Source organism: Marmota monax, unplaced genomic scaffold (assembly GCF_021218885.2).
Source record: "Marmota monax isolate L192 unplaced genomic scaffold, Marmota_monax_Labrador192_F-V1.1 WCK01_AAM20220418_F8-fsc00201, whole genome shotgun sequence".
Taxonomy (NCBI): Eukaryota; Metazoa; Chordata; class Mammalia; order Rodentia; family Sciuridae; genus Marmota; species Marmota monax.
The window spans coordinates 990,743-1,008,844 of record NW_026695150.1 but is presented as its reverse complement, the minus strand read 5'-3'; the positions used below and the strand labels follow the sequence as shown (position 1 = coordinate 1,008,844).

Here is an 18,102-nt window from a genome sequence, read left to right as displayed (position 1 = left end):
TTAATGGCTTTGAAGGCCCTTCCTCCTCCCCCCCCCCCCCATAGAGGAAAAGATTCCCCACAGGCCCCCTGGAGAGCTCCTGAAATTTCTTCTCCTTGGGGTTAAGGTCCTAGAATGTTCACTGGTAAGAGAAAGAACAACAAGGATCCCCGCCCGAAGGCCCTTGGTGTCATTCACTCATTTAAGGTTTATTGGCGCCTAGGAGAGGGCGCTGCTTGGTTCGGGACAGGTCCAAACCTCCCTCGTCCCTCTTTGGTCAGAATGAAACAAGTCCGAATTGGAGGCGAAGAGATTGGGATGGGGAGGTGCGGCAGGGAGGGAAGACGTCCAGCGAGGGAGGAGCTTCCTGGGCCTTGGGGATCTGCCTGCCCGGGCTGCAGGCCCCTCGCAGCGGAGGCGCCTGGGACAGCTGGAGGGAGCAAGGAGGGGCAATTTCTAGAACACCGCGTCCTGTCCCGGGGTTGGAGTGGACGTGAGCTCTGTCCCGGACCTTGGGAGGAGTCCTTTCTCGCCTTCTTCCCACGTATGAAAGCATACTAGAGGCAGGGCCGTGTCCTTGCCCCACTCCTGGGCCTCCAGCAGGCTCCGCGGCCGGGGAGCCGCGCGGACCCAGGAGCACGCTCAGGCCGGGGACTGGCGGATGCCCACTTCGCGCGTGTAGCGCTGTTTGCCTCCGAAGAGGGACCATTCATTGCAGGTGGTGCCCGGCCGTCGCGCTCCCGTTTCGGACTCCTGCACGCTCAGCCCTGTCAACAGTCTTAGAGGGCCGTGCTCCCGGGTGACTCCTCTCGGCGCCGCCTCAGTCCCTAAAGGTGGTTAGGAAGGGGACCGAAGCCGGGAGGGGGCGGGGGTCGCTGGAACGGCTCCTCCCCACACCCGGGTGCCACCCAAGCAGTGGGGACAACCCATCTTCAGCCCAGCCCCTGCAGTTCCCGCGCTTGGGGGCGCCCGGGGGCACCTTGTTAGCCAGCTGGAGTTTGCAGTGACGGCCAGATGGGCGCGGGGGGGGGGGGGGGAGCCAGGGGCTCGCGGAAGCCGGCTTCAAGGACCCTGCCGCAGGACTTGGCTGAGGGGCCCCAGGGACCCACTAGAGCATCTTGCCACCAGCCCAGCCAGCGTGTGGGTCCCCCCGACAACCTCCTCTTGCGGCTTGATTCCCAGTCCCAAGTGGGTTTGAGATGACCTGTCCCTACAGCACTAAAAGGCTGGAAGCCAACACATTTTTGTTGAATGGATAATTTAAAATTGTGTGTGTATGTGTGTGTGTGTATACACACAATTGGGGAAGTGTGCCTTAGAGAGTGAACTTGGTTACAGTACAGGTGCAGATGAGTCTGCCGCCAGAATCAGGAGGGGCCAGGTCCTTTGGCATTTTTTCCCCCTAAAGATAAGAGAAAGCAGAGGACAATTTCATGGGAGCCCCTGTTACATTACCACAGCCAAGACAGTGAAGGGCTGGGTGCAGTGGCCTCAGAGAAACTCTAAAACAGTCCACTTCCTCCTTGCCATATTTCCCAGTGTAGCCAGAAATAGGTATATATTAATACTGAATTCCAAGCCCAGCGTGATGGTGCACGCATGTAATCTCAGCTGCTCGGGAGGCTAAGGCAGGAGGATCGGGAGTTCAAAGCTAGCCTCAGCAATGCCAGAAGTGCTGAGCAACTCAGTGAGACCCTGTCTCTAAATAAAATACAAAATAGGGCTGGGGATGTGGCTCAGTAGCCAAGTACCCCTGACTTCATTCTCTAGTACAAAAAAAAAAAATTCAATTGAATTCCAGAGAAGATAGGCAGCTATTCTTAAACACCTGGACACTGCATCAAATTGTAGGGAGCGGGTGGGGTGGGAGGAGCATCACGGAGACCCAGAGGAAAAGGCCTCTGTAGGCCGAACTTGCTTTCCACTGCCACATAATGATTTTCCACCCTGTAGGACACAGACAGAATAGACAGTCTGGGACTATTTATTGTTCCCTCATGGCCCTGCCATGCCTTCCAAAAGAGGTGCATCCACACTGGAGGAGGGACCAGCCAGCACCTGCAACCCCTGCTGAAGCCTCTGGGTTCAGGAACCTGAGCACTGGTCCTTCTAATACGCATGTTCCTATAAATACACTGGGGAGGAACTCAGTCATTTGTGTCACAAATAAGGTCAAAGGAAGTTATAAGGGGAAGTGCTACAGGCCTACAATTTCTGTCCCCTGGGCAGGTAATAAAAGGGGGGCGTGGTCAGCATTGGTCCAGCCCCAAGATAGTACCTGGTTGTCACTACAGGGAGGGACTTGGAAGTCCTCAGAATCATGTCCTCTGCCAATAGAGCCCTGGCAGCTCTGGACTGGGGACTTAGCAATCATTGAGGAATCCCACTTTTGGCATGTTGCTGAATGCACAGGGAAACACCGCTGGAGACTGCTTGGCATTGCACCTGCTAAGAGTGAAGACAGAATGAAACCCTCTGCTTTTTGTCTTTTCAGGTCTCTACATTTCCATTTATTTATTCATCTAAATAAAAAGAACAAAGCATGAAGAGAATGAAAAGATAGGGCACAGGCTGGGAGAAAATATTTGTAAAACACATCTGATTAGGACTGATAGCCGAAACATACACAGATACATAAAATCCAACAATATAAAAAAAGCCCCAGTTAACAATTCAGCAAAAGATCTGGACACCTCACCAAAGAATCTGGCAAATAAACATGAAAAATGTGAGATATTATACATTAGGGAATCTCAAATTAAGATGTTTTACTGCTACATACCTATTAGCATGGTTAAAAAACAAAACAAAACAAAACACAAATGCTGGCAGGGATGTGGAGTGACAGGGACTAAGCCATCATGGGTGGGAATGCAAAATGGTACCACCACCATGAAAGACTGATGGTTTCTTATGGAACTAAGCATACTCTCACCACATGATCTAGCAGTTGCGGTCTTTGTATTTTTTCAAGGGAATTGGAAACATATTTACTCAAAACCTGCACACAAATGTCAACAGCAGGTTGACATTTGCTAAAACCTGAAAGCAATCAAGATGCCCTGGAGTCCTTATCTGGGTAAAGAAGCTGGGACACTTCCATACAACAGAATGTTATTCAGCTAAATAAATAAATAAATAAATAAATAGATGGGGGAAGAAAAAAAAAAAGAGTCATCAAGCTGTGAAAACACATACTTGAAAAGGCTACATATTGAGTCCAACTGTTGATCATCCCCACCTATGGTGATCCAATTTATGATTTTCCTTTAGAATGATGTGAAAGTGGTACAAATTTCATACAGAATTTAAATTTTGACTTGGTCTCTTTCTGGGCTGGTGATGTGCCTTGTGATACTCTTGGGATGCTGGGCGGCAGCAGCAAACTGAAGCCCCCAGGCAGTCACAGGATAGAGAGAGAGAACAATGGTGGTCTGTGGGTGAGTCTGTGATGTTTGGTAGTTTAGCTGCCTTAAACCCATTTTCTACTTACTGATATTTTCAGTTGATGTCACCCCACTGTAAATGGAGGAGACTCTGTATATGACATTCTGGAAAAAGGCAAATCCAGAGAGACAGTAAAAAGGAAAAGTGGTTGCCAGGGGTGAGGTAGGAGGGAGGGATAAATAGGTGGAACACAAAGGATGTTTAGGATAGCAAAAGCATTCTGCATGATATTCTAACAGTGGACACATGTCATTATGCATCTCAAACCCAGCAGAGCTGTACAACAAAGAGTGAACCTTAATGTTACTATGGACTTTAGTAATAAAGTATCAATATTGGCACATCAACTGTACAACAGAAAGAAAATGCATATATAGGATGATTACAATCATGTAAAATAAAAACAGCTAAAACAAACAAAAGTACAAAGCACAGTCTGATCCAGAGAAGAGTGGCATTCCTAATTTTGACAGGCCCTAAAATAGCAAGGCAGGTTTTGAATAAGATGACATTTTTAAAGGAAACATAACCATGTTTTAGTGTTCCCTGTATGCTTGGTACCAAGTTTAAATGCATCATTTTATTAACCACACACAACTCTAAGGTAGACACCATTCTTTTTCCTGGTATGGGAGCCTGGGTGCCAGCCACAGTGGTCAAACTATCTAGGCTGATGTAGAGGCAAAGAAAAATTTTCTTTCCCCCTCTGATGGTTCAGTATTTGAGTCTATGAAATAAATGGACACAAGACAGATCTGCAGGAGAAAAGGAATCCAAATACATTACGAGCAAGTGCACAGGAACCAAGAAAAATATGAGACTCAAAGAAGGGCCCGATGAACTGAAGTTTTTATGCCAGCCAGACAGGGACAGGGCAGTGGGGCTCCTGGAGGGCAGGGGTTATGTGAGGTGAGGCCATGCCTTGAACAAAGGTTTTTATTATGCAGGCAAAGTCTCCTGGGTAAGAGCCCTCAGAAAGTGCTCCAAGACATCCTGTGGCCAGCTCTGGGCAGGGATGTCCACATGTTCCTCCCTACAATGAGGTAAGGCAGAAGGGGAACCTCAAGAGGTCTGTTGACACCCTGTTTACTTCACAAGCATGCATTTCCATTAGAGTCACCCATTTCTTTTACAAAAGGCCTTCTCAGAGCTGTTCCTGTGTCTGCAGTTTCTCTGAATAGCCATCTCCGAAATGTGCGGAGGAAGTGTATTTTGGGGTGGCATATTTTAGCCTCCCACGCCAATGACATCCATGTTATTCTGCTGCTCAAAAAAAGGTAGCTAGCAGATGGGGTTAGAGTAGAATTGCAGGGTCACTCATTTGTTAGTTCCTAGATCCTCCTAAAGTGCTTGGAAGTCGCTCATCCCACTGGTTCAAACACCCCCCAGAAATAGAATTTATGCTCCTATGTTTAGCGAGCTGCTCTTCCCTCACGCCCACCAGCCCCAGGAGGCTGACTTCAGACACTCACCTTCTGCTGCCTGCGCACCAGCCAAGCCCAGCTGCGGCACTCCTGCAGGCTCTGCTGCCGGCATGCCAAGATCAGCGTGCACACTGCCACCGCAGAAAGACGGCTCCTCGTCAGGGACTCTCCTGCACCCCAGGTTTCTTTGAGTGATGTGTGACCACGTTTATTCCTGACCCTGGACAAGGCTCAGGTCTCCTGGGGGTAAGTCTCCTCTCTACTTAATTTGGAATGATGGAAGCTGGGACAGGAACCTGAGCTCAAAAAAGTGAAGGATGAAGGTGGGGGAGGCAGCAGGGTCCTGGGACCAGGCCCAGGGTGGCTGTGGGGAGCAGCTGACTTCTGACCTTGGGGGCCAATCAGGAGCTGGCCCTGTCTGGAAAGGCATTTGGGCTTGTAGAGGAGACAGAAATGGGCTCCTTGGGAGAGTGATGGAAAGAAGGAAAAGTCCAGAAGAGGGGTTGAAATAACACAGAATCTTCACAGGGAAGCTCAAGATCTTCAGCCTAGCCCTTCTCTTTCTTTAGCTTCCCACATTGACAGGAAAACAAAAACAAAAACAAAACCAGAAAAGCCTTTGCTGTCTAGGCTGATGTAGAGGCAAAGAAAATCTTTCTTCCCCCCTCTGATGGTTCAGTATTTGATCTATGAAATAAATGGACACAAGCACTTGGTTGTGACCTCTGCCAGCCCTCAGGGCAGCTGGGCCTTTGACTCAGTGCTCCTCAGCCCTTGCTCTATGCAGCAGTGTTCGGCTTACTCCCTCTTGCAGACGCTTCCTATTTAAACTAAGAAAAAAAGGGCCATCCGGTCATTTTCCTCTTTCCCCAACAGCAGTAAGTTCCAAGGCCTGGAGGAGTCCTCCCAGCTCTGCTCTCAATCCCCTTCCTGGGTACCTCCCTTCTGCAATGGTCTTCACCAGTGACAAGAGTATTCCCCATCCATACTGCACATGGTAATGACAGTCATTTCCCATTGTTTTTTTTCTTCATAGTACATTCTCTCCATCTTCTCCAATGTCTCTGAATTATCATTCTCAGTTTTCTTTGATGCTTTCTCTGAAATCCCCATTCTGTGGGATGTGTTTGGGAGAGAGGGGCAATGAGTCTGTTTTTACTTAAGCTCTTCAGATGAGGTGACCCAAGCACTTTCAGAAGCACTGCTGACCTAACAGCTAAGCAGAACTCGTGTCTTTCTCTTCCAAACCTATTTCTCAGCTAGACGCAATGGCTCACACCCATAATCTCCTCGTGACTTGGGAGTCTGAGGCTGGATCCCAAGTTTGAGGCCAGTTTCCCTAACTTAGCAAGACCCTGTCTCAGAATAAAATAAAGGACCTGGAGGTAGCTCAGCACTTCTGGGTTCAATCCCTAGTGCCAAAGAACAAAACAAACACAAACCCTCCAAATCCCTACTTCTCTTGGCTCCTTTTGGTTAAGGAGGATCTGCAACCACTTCCCACTCTCACCTGTCTGGCACCCACACCCAGGCCTGCTCCTTCCTGGCTCTTGCCAGTGCTCTCTAGATTCTCATCCTCTTACTGGATATATCCCATAATGAGTTTTTCAGAAACACAGCTTTGATGATGCCATTTTTCCCCACTCTGAAGGAAAAATTTCCCTTCTTCCTTTTGGCACACGATGTGTCCTTTGGAAATCCTTGGCAATTTTCCACAGGCAGCATTAACCTCTCATCTTGGTGACCTGCGGGCATGTCACTATGATGTAGCTGGTGGTGGCCCTCACTAGGCTGTGCTCCCAGCTAATGTTTGCAAGTACCAGTAACTTAAGCAACGCTGTTTTTGTGCTAAGAAAACACTACCAAAAAGGAGGGTGCAAATTCCTAATCACAGAATAGGACTTTAAAGACAATGGGAAGTGCCTCTTTACTTAAGGAAGATGTCAGGGATTGGTGAGTTTTTATTTCCTGTAAAGGGACAGGCAGTAAATATTTTAGGTTTTGAGGGCCACACCTTGTTTGTCACAATTATTCAACTTGGATGTTACAGGGCAAAAGCAGTACTTGTGTTCCAAAACTTCATATAATTTCCTGACCTGAGCCCCACATCCTTCAGCATGATTCATATTTATGAGCACTGTTTAACTGGCTACCCCCCAGCCCGCCCCCATGAAAACTATATCAATACAGCAGTGAAGAGCAAAATGAAGATGGAACCGAAACTGCTCCAGCAGCTGACAGCCAAGTGCAGCTAGCGCTTCGCTTATGCTGCCACCTAGTGACCGACTGGCTAATTTCAGTCTTCTCTCAAGGCCTGAACACACTGTCCTGTCTCACAGCCCTTAACAGAGTTGGGGTTTGTGCTCCTGACCACACCAGAAGAGGACTTCAATTCCATCAAAACAAAAAGAAGCTAAAGAATCATAAACCTTGAAAAATAATTTAAAGTGAATAAGCAAGCTTCAAATCACAGAACTTTGGAACTCTAGGGGACTTCAGAGATCCATGTAGCTTTCAGATGAGATGAAAGACCCAGGAAAGCCAGTTGTTCCAGATGATCATGTCCAAGGCAGGGCCTGCCTGATTCCAGTGCAAGGCTGACTGTACCCCAGTGACAGATAAAACCTGACACAAAGGAGATGTGGAGCAGCAGCCTAAAGCCACACTACCTGGGTTTAACTGCTCTGTGCCCTTGGACACTTAGCTGTTAATCTTTGTGCCCAAAGATCCCTAACTATAATATGGGGTACAGCACCTACCTCACAGGGATATTATGAGGCTGAAATGAGCCAAGCGAATGGCCTATCATCGACATTCAAGTGATACCTACCTTTACAAATTCACGGAGGAGACATGGGTGTGTGTGTGGGGGAAGGAGCCACAGCTCAGTGGTGGAGCCCTTGCCTAGCATGTGTGAGGCCCTAGGTTTGATTCCCAGTGTGTACACACACACACACACACACATTAAGAGCCTACTATGTGTCAGACATTTAGTGCTTATATACTTGGCAGATTTAATCCACTCCACAAAGTGTTATTATGCCCATTCTGTAAATCAGCCTGAGAAAGGTCACATTTGAGTGGGTAGGGTTTGGGAACAAAATCACAAGTCATACTGCCTCTTCTTGTAAAAGTTGATTTTTATGAAGGCACTCAGAATCAGTCAATTTCATATAATGACTATGACCTAACTTCGACATGCTAGCAAAGTGGAGCTTTTCATTAACTATTAAGTCATCTGGTGGCACTCTTAGCACTCAACAAGCCGCTTGGGTGATTGTTACTGTTTCTTCATGAGGGCTACTTCCACCATCATTCTTTGCTTCGGAGATTTTCTTTGGGAGGTGGGTGGATAGAAAGGTGCTTGGGAAAAACGTATGTGAATGTTGGAGCTTTATGGTATCAGTACTTTTTCTTTCTGCTTGCACCACTGCTTCATTTCTGAAGTCTTCCAACTAATGGGATCGTCACTGCATGCTTAAGACACACAGGGATAATAAAAACCTCTGTAGAGCCAAGCTGTTTTCCAACAGAGGGTATCTGTGCATGTTTAAACCTTCAATATAGACAGCACTGATACTCCTTGAATTTACCTGACATGGATAAATGCTTAAAGTTCAGTTCTGAAAGACCTAAGGTTTCCTAATTCTGGAAACTTTTCCCCACAACCATTTGAAGAAACCCTTCAGAGACACCCTACTTGATTAGGATGTGGCCCAGCCCTCTCTTAGGAATCCAGAGGTTGTTAGTTCTGTGGGTCCTACAGCCTTAAAAGTCACTGCACTTGTTCCAGTAAAGAAGCAGATATTGAAGTTGGGGGTCCAGCCTTCATCAATGGCGTTGTCTGCACCACTTGATCTCCCTGAACCCTGAATCCCTAACCTGTAAGACAGATTTGGTCACCCATCCCCTTCACAGGTGTGGTGACCAAATGAACACAGAAGAAAGTGCAATGCAAACTGTAAAATACTATCAATGCCTTTGGGATGTTTATATACTTTCTACACCACTGGGATCACAATGGCTCAGAGAGACTACTCAAAACTGATTTTATGGCCAGCTGCCTGCATTCTTTAAAGATCTTGGCACAGACTTAACAATCATAAATGTTTTCTCTCTAACGCTTAATTTTCTCTAAATTAGGTCAGTAGGAAATAACGTCTGTTTGCTTGCACTGTCCCTGTCTCTCACCAGGTGGCACTGCTTTCCAATCAGCAATTTCTTCTGGTGAGAGGCTGGCTGAGACCTTCCACAATGGATAAACTGGAGCTGCAAGAGGAAAGAGAAAAATGATGAAGAACCACCCAAGCCCCACCTCACCCCACCTCCCACCCAGCAATTTCAAAGAAACAGAATTTTGGGATGAAGAGCTTCTGGTGACCAAGTCCAGCAGTCACTGCAGATGGAGCTGTGACTGTGGGAGGGAACAGTCGTTGGTCCCCTGGAGTGTGATGTGCTGCACTTTCCAGAACTGGAGAGAAGTCTAACATCCCTGTGTTCCAAGGCTGATAAATGTTTATGCCAAAAAAAAAAAAAAAAAAAAAAAAAAAAATCAGGTACCTATATTCCAACAGAGAGGGCGTGTTTTTCAAAAAAAGACAGCACTTAGGAATTATATAACTTTGCATGTATAAACCCAACAGCTGTGATTTGTACATAGTGATAACAAAATATTGATGCTAGACTGACCTCAGGAATACAAACTGTGCAAGTCAATGTTACTGGGGGTACCTGGAGGACAAGGCTGCACAACATGGCCTGCCCTCTCTGTTCAGGGTCATGTTGAAGGGTCAATAGTACTGCAGCTGAAACACCTGCTGCTCAGCTGAGTTCCTGGAGCCCTTCCTTCTCATCACAGCAGGCCTCACCCCTTGAAGCTGAAGGAATGCAGTGACCCTGTTTCAAGTCAGAGCACACACCTCAAAACTCATTTCTCTGAAAATAAATGGGCCCTTTTTTGTGGGATGGGGAGTTGACATTTTCTTCTTTCCAGAAAAGATTACAGAAGGGTTGTGGTGGGGTTGAACTACTGTCACAGCTTGCCTCCATGTGGCTTCACTGCCTCAACCTTAGAATGCTTTTGTCATCAGTATGCAGAATTGAAAAGAGGTGTCTTCCAAGCTCAAATGATGATGCTTGTAAGTACTAGATGGTTCCTGTTAAAAAGAGAAGAAAGATATTTTACACTGTGCTTTAATCTCTTTAGAACCTTCTCAGAAAAAATTGATTTGTAGCATTTATGTAAAAAAAAAAATGTGGATTTGCCTTATGATGGATTGATTTTACTTTGGCATGGAGTAATCAGGATGGGATGACTTGGCCATGTATATACAGCCCATGTCTGCTACTAATTGGCAAACTCTCCGACTAGATTAAATCTTCAAGGGCAAGGAATTTTTTATGAGAGAATGGAGCAGAATTAACCCTAACAGAAAGAAGAACTTTATTTACGAGGTCTCTCACCACCCAAAAAACCATCATCTTCACTCCTAGACTCACACATTCTTTTCCACACTCTTTCCATCTTCTAAAACAGGAAGTGGATGGAACTTTCTGTTCATCAAAACTTGATTGGGCAAACATCTGAGTGCCTCCTCGGTGCTATTTTATTAAGTTGGGCCTTTCCTATTTATTATGGCATTTAATCGTCACAGACATGATTTAAAATAAACCATCTCATTTAACATCCAGGGAAAATGAAGCTCAGGGGCCCAAGGTTCCTTCTCTTTGTATCAAACCTTTTCTAAATTGACTTCACTATGCCAATGCTCAAGCTTAGATGGCCCGTTCCCACTGCCAACTCTAGTCGGGACCACTGCCTCATGCTACCCATTTTTTGAATTTCCAGGCTTTCTTTCCTCAACCACCCAACGACTTCCTCAAATACCATAGTTAATGTTTTTCCACTACTTACAACTTGGTAACTCCCTATTTTTTATTCTATCAATTCTAAATTCTCCATTCTCACCTTATTTTATCAACTATACCCACAAATCTCTTAATACATTCTCCTTATTAATGTATTGCTCTCCCCCCCCCTCCCACCTCCCCAACCACACACTACTGCCATTTGTGTGTTACATACAACTGCCTGTTTTATGTCTCCTTTCCCATGTGGTGACCACTAACCCTGCTCACACTGTCCTGGCCTCCAGACTCACCTCCCCTGTGGGCCAACATCTTCTGGTTGCACATCCCTGTCCTTGCCTTCCATAGCTCTATGACATCATCTTGGGAGGGTCAGGATATGGATTCAGGAGTCTCTGGTACACTGCTGGTATGAGTATGAAATCACTTGGAAAACAATACAGAAAATCCTGGAAAACTGAGCATCTGAATGTCCAGTGATTGCTTAGATGTGCACCCTAACAAACTCCTGCATACATCAAGATTGGGTTCCTAGCAGCCCTGCTCATAAATAGAAAAAAAAAATGAAAAACACCCAAATGACAGTTGACAGAATGACAGATAAACTGTTTTATATTCTCCTCCTGCCACCAAAAGAACATTTTAAGGTAGCAAAATGAATAAACATGAGGAACATCACATTGGGACATAAAACCAGATAAATAGAGCCAGCCTCAGAAGATGAGGTATGGAAAGGTACCCTTTTTATAAAGCTCAAGGAAAGCAAAAATAAGCTGTATATTTTAGGGGAAATATCAGAGGTGAGAAAACAGACAAAAGCAAAGGAATAATATAATTTAAAGCAGCCATTACCTTAGTGTAGTGGGGAGAGAGGGGACAGGCAAGGAACACAAGTGAGGACACTGGAGACATTCTTGTAATTTTGTGGGTTCAAGACTCACCTATTACATTCAGGTGTACATTTATCTGCTAAAGGGAAAAGTTGCTGCCTGTAAACAATCAAATCCTTTCAACTGCCTGGTTACAAAGGGAACACTCACAAGGTGGCTACAGAAAACAATCCAGTGTCCTGGGGCCTGGCCCTTCTGAGTGTCCACCACCTTGTTGAACGCTGAGGCAGGGGCCATACTGAGGGCTCAGGCAGAGCAATAGCACACTGAGTGGCTCCCACCGGTGTCTTAGACCTTATAGATGGTTTAGAACTTTGACTTGAGATTGGATGATAGGAGAGAGAACCAATGGTTTCGACATTCAATACTGAACCAAGGTAGTTCCCTGGTTGAAAAAACAAAACCAAAAAAATCTGAGGAAGTGAATTAGGTCCTTCATACTTCCAGTGAGGGAGGCCCTAAACCAGAAAGCCAAGCTCGAGGCTGACAGGACTTTGCTGTCTGCCACTGTAGCCCTGGCACACAGTGTGTGCTCAGCAGAGACAGAAAGAAGTCTCCCTTTTTTCAGTAATCACACAGATGACCTACAGATGACCTAAGGTCATTTGGGGAAAGAGTGAAGAACATCCAGATGATAAGTGATAAATGACCTTGGGATTCACTGTCCATGATACAGGGAAATGGGTTGGTTGATCCGGAAAAAAAAAGAAAAAAAATCACCATGTATAATATCCTACCTTTAATTTTTACAAAATTGGCAATAAGGCACAATTCTTAAGCTGTTTTTCATTTTTTTTTATTGCTGTTAATTCAAGGAAAAAAGGTTGCATAAAATCCAATCTGTTCTAGAAATATAAGTGGCCTTTCCAGTACATAACATTTCAAATATCAAAGTATATGGTAAACATACAAATAAGGAGAAGGTAACACACCTCCTATGTACAGTACAGTATTTTAAATCATAAAATAAGCTCCATAAAGTACAACTGGCAAGTGATTCCCAACGTGCTCACACGTGGCGTATCAACACTCTCACCTGAACAACCCAACTGCAGCTTAACAATTAATTTAATAATGTGGTCCAAAAATACCCAGATCAAATAAAATATATTTAATCAAAATAATTTCCTTTACTCGAACTTTTTTCTTTCTAAATTAAAGCTTTCATCTACCCCTTTATAACCCCTTCCCCATAACTCCCACCCCTGAAAGTTTCAAAATGTACATTGGTGCTATAAATATAAATGCTACTTATGAAGCATTAAATTAAGCTTCTTTTTCTTCAAGTTTTTTCTTTTGTCTAGCAATCTGTTAGGCTTCTGAACCAAGACCAAATATTTAAGTTCCTCTGCTGCATACCAACGTTATTCCACACACAAAAATCTATCATTTCTGCTCTGTACTGAGGAATGGGAAAACAAAACCCCCCACCCTTAAACCTATGACTATACAGTGGTAGTTGTTCATTGCTGTTGAATGCAGCAGTCACCAAAAAATACACCCAATCTTCCAGATAACCTCAGTGCACTTTAGGAAATCAAAAATTACCTGGAAGCAATTTAGTACATAGATTGGCTTTAAAAAAATTTTTTTTAAACAGCAGCATTAAACTTAGTGACATGACACTGACATGATTAATACCATCTTAACACACTCAGAATTCAGTCTTTCACATTATAATCAAGCATAGTGGTAAACGTTTATAAAAGTGACTTTGCTACGAGAGACAGGTTAGGGAACAAATACCTGACTTTTTTTGTAGAAACCCATAGCTTCTGTTCGGATTGCAATAAACCACACACATTTTAAACACAACGTAACACTGTAACAGTTGGTATAGCAAAAGAAGAAATCTTTACTCAAGTAGTGTCTTTGAGCAGGACATGGTGGTAGACGACGAGTAGAACTGGCTGTCGACTTTCATCACAAACACAAGCACACAGAGAATGACATTCACACCAGTGTGTTCACTTTGTGTCTCTCTGAAGCAACAGGCTAGAAAAGTATGATGAAAGGAGAGAGATGTTTTCTTTTTCTTTTCTTTTTTTTTTTTTTAAGAAAAAGCTTTCTGTCCATAGGTCATATCTTTCAGCTTCATATGGTTTGACTTCTTCCTCTTGCTCCCACTTATTTATTTTCATGTTTATTTGGACAACAAGCACTGCATATATGTATTTGTGTGATGCTGTTTATTACATATATACATACTATCTTGGGAATTTAACTTCTCATGTAGGATTAAGGTGAAAAGTTTTACCCTCCCTTTTTATGCAGAGCAGTTTACAGAAATGTGGACAAGTACACTGCCAGGCACTCGTGCCGCAGGCCAGGGAAAGGGCAAGGGTGGCTGGCCAGAGCAGTGTAGTTTAGGGTGAGAGTGAGAAAAGCTGGGGAAGAAGCAGTTTCTTTTTTTTTTTCAAAACCATATGACTGTCACCAGTGTTGTAAAAAAAGGTCAAATACACAGTTTTAAAGATTCAGTAAACATTGCACACAGCAAGTATTCAGTGTAAAAAAAAAGCACGCATCAACATTTTCCTTTTGATAGTTTGTCTGAAGTTTAAGTTACATGTATCATACATATAAGCCTGTTGTTGAACCAGGAGACCAGAGGCTCAGAAGCATTGCATTCTTTCTTATTTTGGACATTGGTACAAGAGAAATAAAAACTCCCAACTGCATAGAAATCTAGGAAATGTATAGACAAAGAAACAAACAAAATACCTTTCCTTTCCTCCCCTCCAAACCCCATGACTCCCCACACTTGAGTGTATTAAGTAGGCAAGCTTTACTTGTTTCAGTCTGCAGAATCCAACGTATCATTAGAAGGGGGGAGGGGAGGTGCGTATCTCAGTCTGTAAGTGCCTAAAACGGGAAAGAGAACTGCTAAGTCACCGCTTTTAACGACACGCATCACAAACCACTACAAGATATCAAATGGGCATGCTCTTCAGAAGGCACTTTTCTAAGCATTAATACCACTCCAAAATGGCAAATAAATTATTTTTAAAAAAATAATTATATGAAGCTTGTGCTTTAAGTTTAACCTAAAGCCATCAAACTTGATCTTGCTTTAAGAATACCAAATAGATATACTCCCAAATCAAGACTTTTTTTCTGAGTAAGATATGGTAAAATGATAAAGGCCAAATGTAAGTAAAAGAGAATGGTTGGAAGTCAACACTGAATTTTGTATCTTACTCATTACTTGCATAAGCACATTTCCTTCATTTTGGTGGTAGTAACATTAAACTTAGATCTACTTCCCTTATTCCCAAACCAATGTTTATTTTGTTGCTCTAAAATGCAGTAGAATCTGAATTTCTTTTTCTTAGACATTTGTTGGGCATACACACGAGGTCAGCTGGTTACGCAGATATTGAACAGTTACTAAAAACCTTACATGTCAGATGACTAGCTTATTTTCTAGTTTTTCAGTATTAAACATTTTTGCTTACTCTTTGAAACAGGATTGTATTTTTTTAAAAAAGTGCCATAGATAAGAGATTTAACGTTATATAATTCAAATTCCTGCTATATTCCTTGAAAAGTGCCTTTAGAGTTTATTCCTTAATTGGGAAATAAATTCCTTTGACCTTCCTTGGGTTCTGTGTGACCTGGGTCTATACTAGGTTTTTCTGGTTGCAATTTATAATTTGTCACTGAAAACACATCTGTAAATGAACACACAAACAGATCTTTCTGCTACAACAGAATCACATGATCAAGAAAAGGAAGGAAGGAGAAACAGGTGAATTCAAAAACAAGTCCTCTGGGAGTTATTGTGATTACCTTGTTGATTGGCCTCCATGGATGACTGCTTACAGTCCTGTGCATAGTGTCCGCTTACACCACAATTGTAACATGAGACATTCCCATTCTTCTTGGGCCCCGAACCACTGGTGTTGGCAACTACATTGGGTGCTGGATATACGGGATAGAATCTCCCAAATCCTGCCATTTGTTGCATGCCATAGTTGGCTTGGCTCCCCATGACTGGGTCATGCACCAGTCCATTTGCATATGGAGTCTGAGGCAGAAAAAAAGGAAGTTGGTTTCCATTGCTCTGATGTGCTTGGTTGAGGTAGCTGCCATTGCAAATGGATGGCAGAGTGAAGAACGACGGGACTCGGTACATTGGTCCGGGCATTGGATTGGGATAATAGTAACTATTTAGCTGAAGGTTTCCGTTGGTCCCACAGCTGCACCTTCGCCCACAGGAACCACAAGGACCCGAGCCCATCTGCTGTGGTGGCACTATTGTGCCATTAGAGTTCGTGTTCCCCACAGCACTGATGTAGGATGTGCTCTCACTCTGCGCAGTACTGTGTGTCAAAGCTGGGCTTGGGCTTGGGGCAGGGCCTGGGGTGTGGGTAGGAACTGCAGGAGGAACAGTGGACTGGGCCTGGCTGATGCCTGCACTTGCTGGCTGGGCAGAAGTGGCTGTTGTGTTGAGCACATTGGAATTTGGGGTGGGTAACACATTGGCAGCAAGGGGAGAGCCTGGCAAGGTGTAGGAAGCTGGTGGCTGTGCAGCTGAGAGACCAGCTGCTGGAAGAACTACCTTCACATTGGTAGGCTGAGGGACTGTCCCTGTGTTTCCCTCAATTTGAGGCACCATTTGATTTAGTCCTACCACTTGGGATGCAGATTTTGTGATGGGGTCCGTAGTAGCCACAGGAGATCCTGGAAAACTACCAGGGTTATGAACAGGAATAAAGGCAGTGTTTGGTGATCCGATGCTCAGACTTCCAGTTGGTTGTTGTGGGATATTAACTGTGCAACTCTCAGAAGATCCCTGTGGTGGCGGCAATTTTAGCCTCTGAAATGTTAGGTGCAAAGCAGGAGTACTACTGTGTGGAAGGAAGGTTGATGGAATAGGTAAAGGGGAAGCCAGCAATTCAAGGTGTTTCTCTGATTCTCCAGTAGAAGCTGTTGGCCCTAGGAGTCCAACAGGGGTTGAATTTGTGGATTCCCTTATTGCAGAAATAGCAACAGGACTAGGAACAAGCATCCCTATTGTTTTGCCATCTGCAGACTTGGGTGGAGGAATGACAACTTCAGACTTCTGGGCACCGTTGTGCATGACACAGTGTAAAGTTGGCATAAAAGGAATATGTGGATACTTGGGCGAGTTCAAGGGATCTTCTAAAAGGTTTCCATTCTCATTTCCTAGTGAAGCGATCTGAACAGGTGGCTTGACAGTGACAGTCTGGTTGACAGAACTATAACCTGCAAACCTGGTTGTTGATGGATTCCCAGAATCCTCAGAATTGCTGTCCGAGTCTAAAGAAAACAAATACAAATATATATTAACCCAAGCATAACTGGAATCTTTTTAAAAAATATATTTTTAGTTGTACATGGACACAACACCCTTATTTTGTTTATTTATTTTTTTATGTGGTACTGAGGTTCGAACCCAGTGCCTCACATGTGCTAGGCAAGTGCTCTACCACTGAGCTACAACCCCAGCCCATTAAATCTTTCTTGATAGAAATAAAAATTAAGTATATCTAATGTTAGCTCTGAAGTATAAAATATGTCCCTCTATCACCTGTTCTGACTGTCCAAAATGACCTTTTAAAAACATTTTGTCTTTCTATGGATTTATTTTTAAAATATGGAGATATAAGCAAAATAATAAATCAAAAGGTTATTTGGAGACTGAATGAAGCCCAGTATAAAATGCAGACATTTATTTACTATCACCTTATTACTAAGAAAAGTATTAGCTATTTTTAACCTTAATCAGTTTTAGGCAATCTACTTTTTTCACATTCTGCACTGTCAAACCCAAGATCTTCAGTTTGTCTCAGATAAATTTTTTTTTTTTTTTTTTTGGTGGTACTGGGGATTGAACCCAGGGCTTTATACATGCTAGGCAAACACTCTACCAACTAAGCTATATCCCCAGCCCTAAATGATTATTTTTTAAATGACCTCAATCAAGATAATATTTAACTCAAACATCTAAAGGTAGAGAATGAAAGAGTTTTTAAAGAATACTCTTGCTACTATATATTTCTTTGTGTGTGTGTGTGTGTGTGTGTGTGTGTGTTTCACTAGGGATTGAACCCAAGGGTGCTTTAACACTGAGCTCCATCCCAAGCCCTTTTAATTTTTGAGACCGGGTCTTGCTAAGTTGCACAGGCTGGCCTTTGAAATTGCAATCCTCCTGGCTCTAGCTTCCAAGTCACTGGGATTACAGGCATGTGCCACCGTGCCAGGCTACTATTTCAATGGAGAAAAGAAAATTTAAAGCCACTATTAGTCATAAAATGAATATCCTACAACACAAGAAACAAGGCAAATATGGATGTACTGCCATTTCCCCAAAATCAAAACAGCAAACTGGCAGGAAAAAAACTATACTGCACTTGTTTTCACTACTGCATCACTTTTATGCTTACACACAGAACTATTTGGTCTAGATTCCTAGATTTCCAGGCTTTTGGTATAAGGGGGACATAAGATGATATTGAATTCACAAT

At 43.8% G+C, this 18,102-nt stretch overlaps 1 protein-coding gene and 1 non-coding gene across 9 annotated transcripts in view; both read right to left on the bottom strand.

The window, feature by feature from the left end:
* Positions 1-7,830: 7,830 nt before the first annotated feature.
* Positions 7,831-18,102, bottom strand: part of Zcchc2 (zinc finger CCHC-type containing 2) — a 57,914-nt gene continuing 47,642 nt past the window's right edge. For 2 of the 8 annotated variants that reach the window (XM_046428183.2, XM_046428185.2), the window contains exons 13-14: positions 15,401-16,894; positions 12,391-14,473 (exon numbers count right to left, since the gene is read on the bottom strand). In XM_046428183.2, coding sequence (XP_046284139.1) covers positions 14,406-14,473; positions 15,401-16,894 — 1,562 coding nt within the window. In that variant the 3' untranslated portion in view covers positions 12,391-14,405. Of the gene's footprint in view, positions 9,356-9,769; positions 10,007-11,011; positions 11,125-12,390; positions 14,474-15,400; positions 16,895-18,102 lie in introns of those variants that run through there. The other 6 variants (XR_006848146.1, XR_006848147.1, XR_006848143.1 and 3 more) reach the window with 6 other exon arrangements.
* Positions 17,451-17,523, bottom strand: Trnaa-agc (transfer RNA alanine (anticodon AGC)). Its single transcript has one exon. It is a non-coding gene; the product is annotated as a tRNA-Ala (tRNA).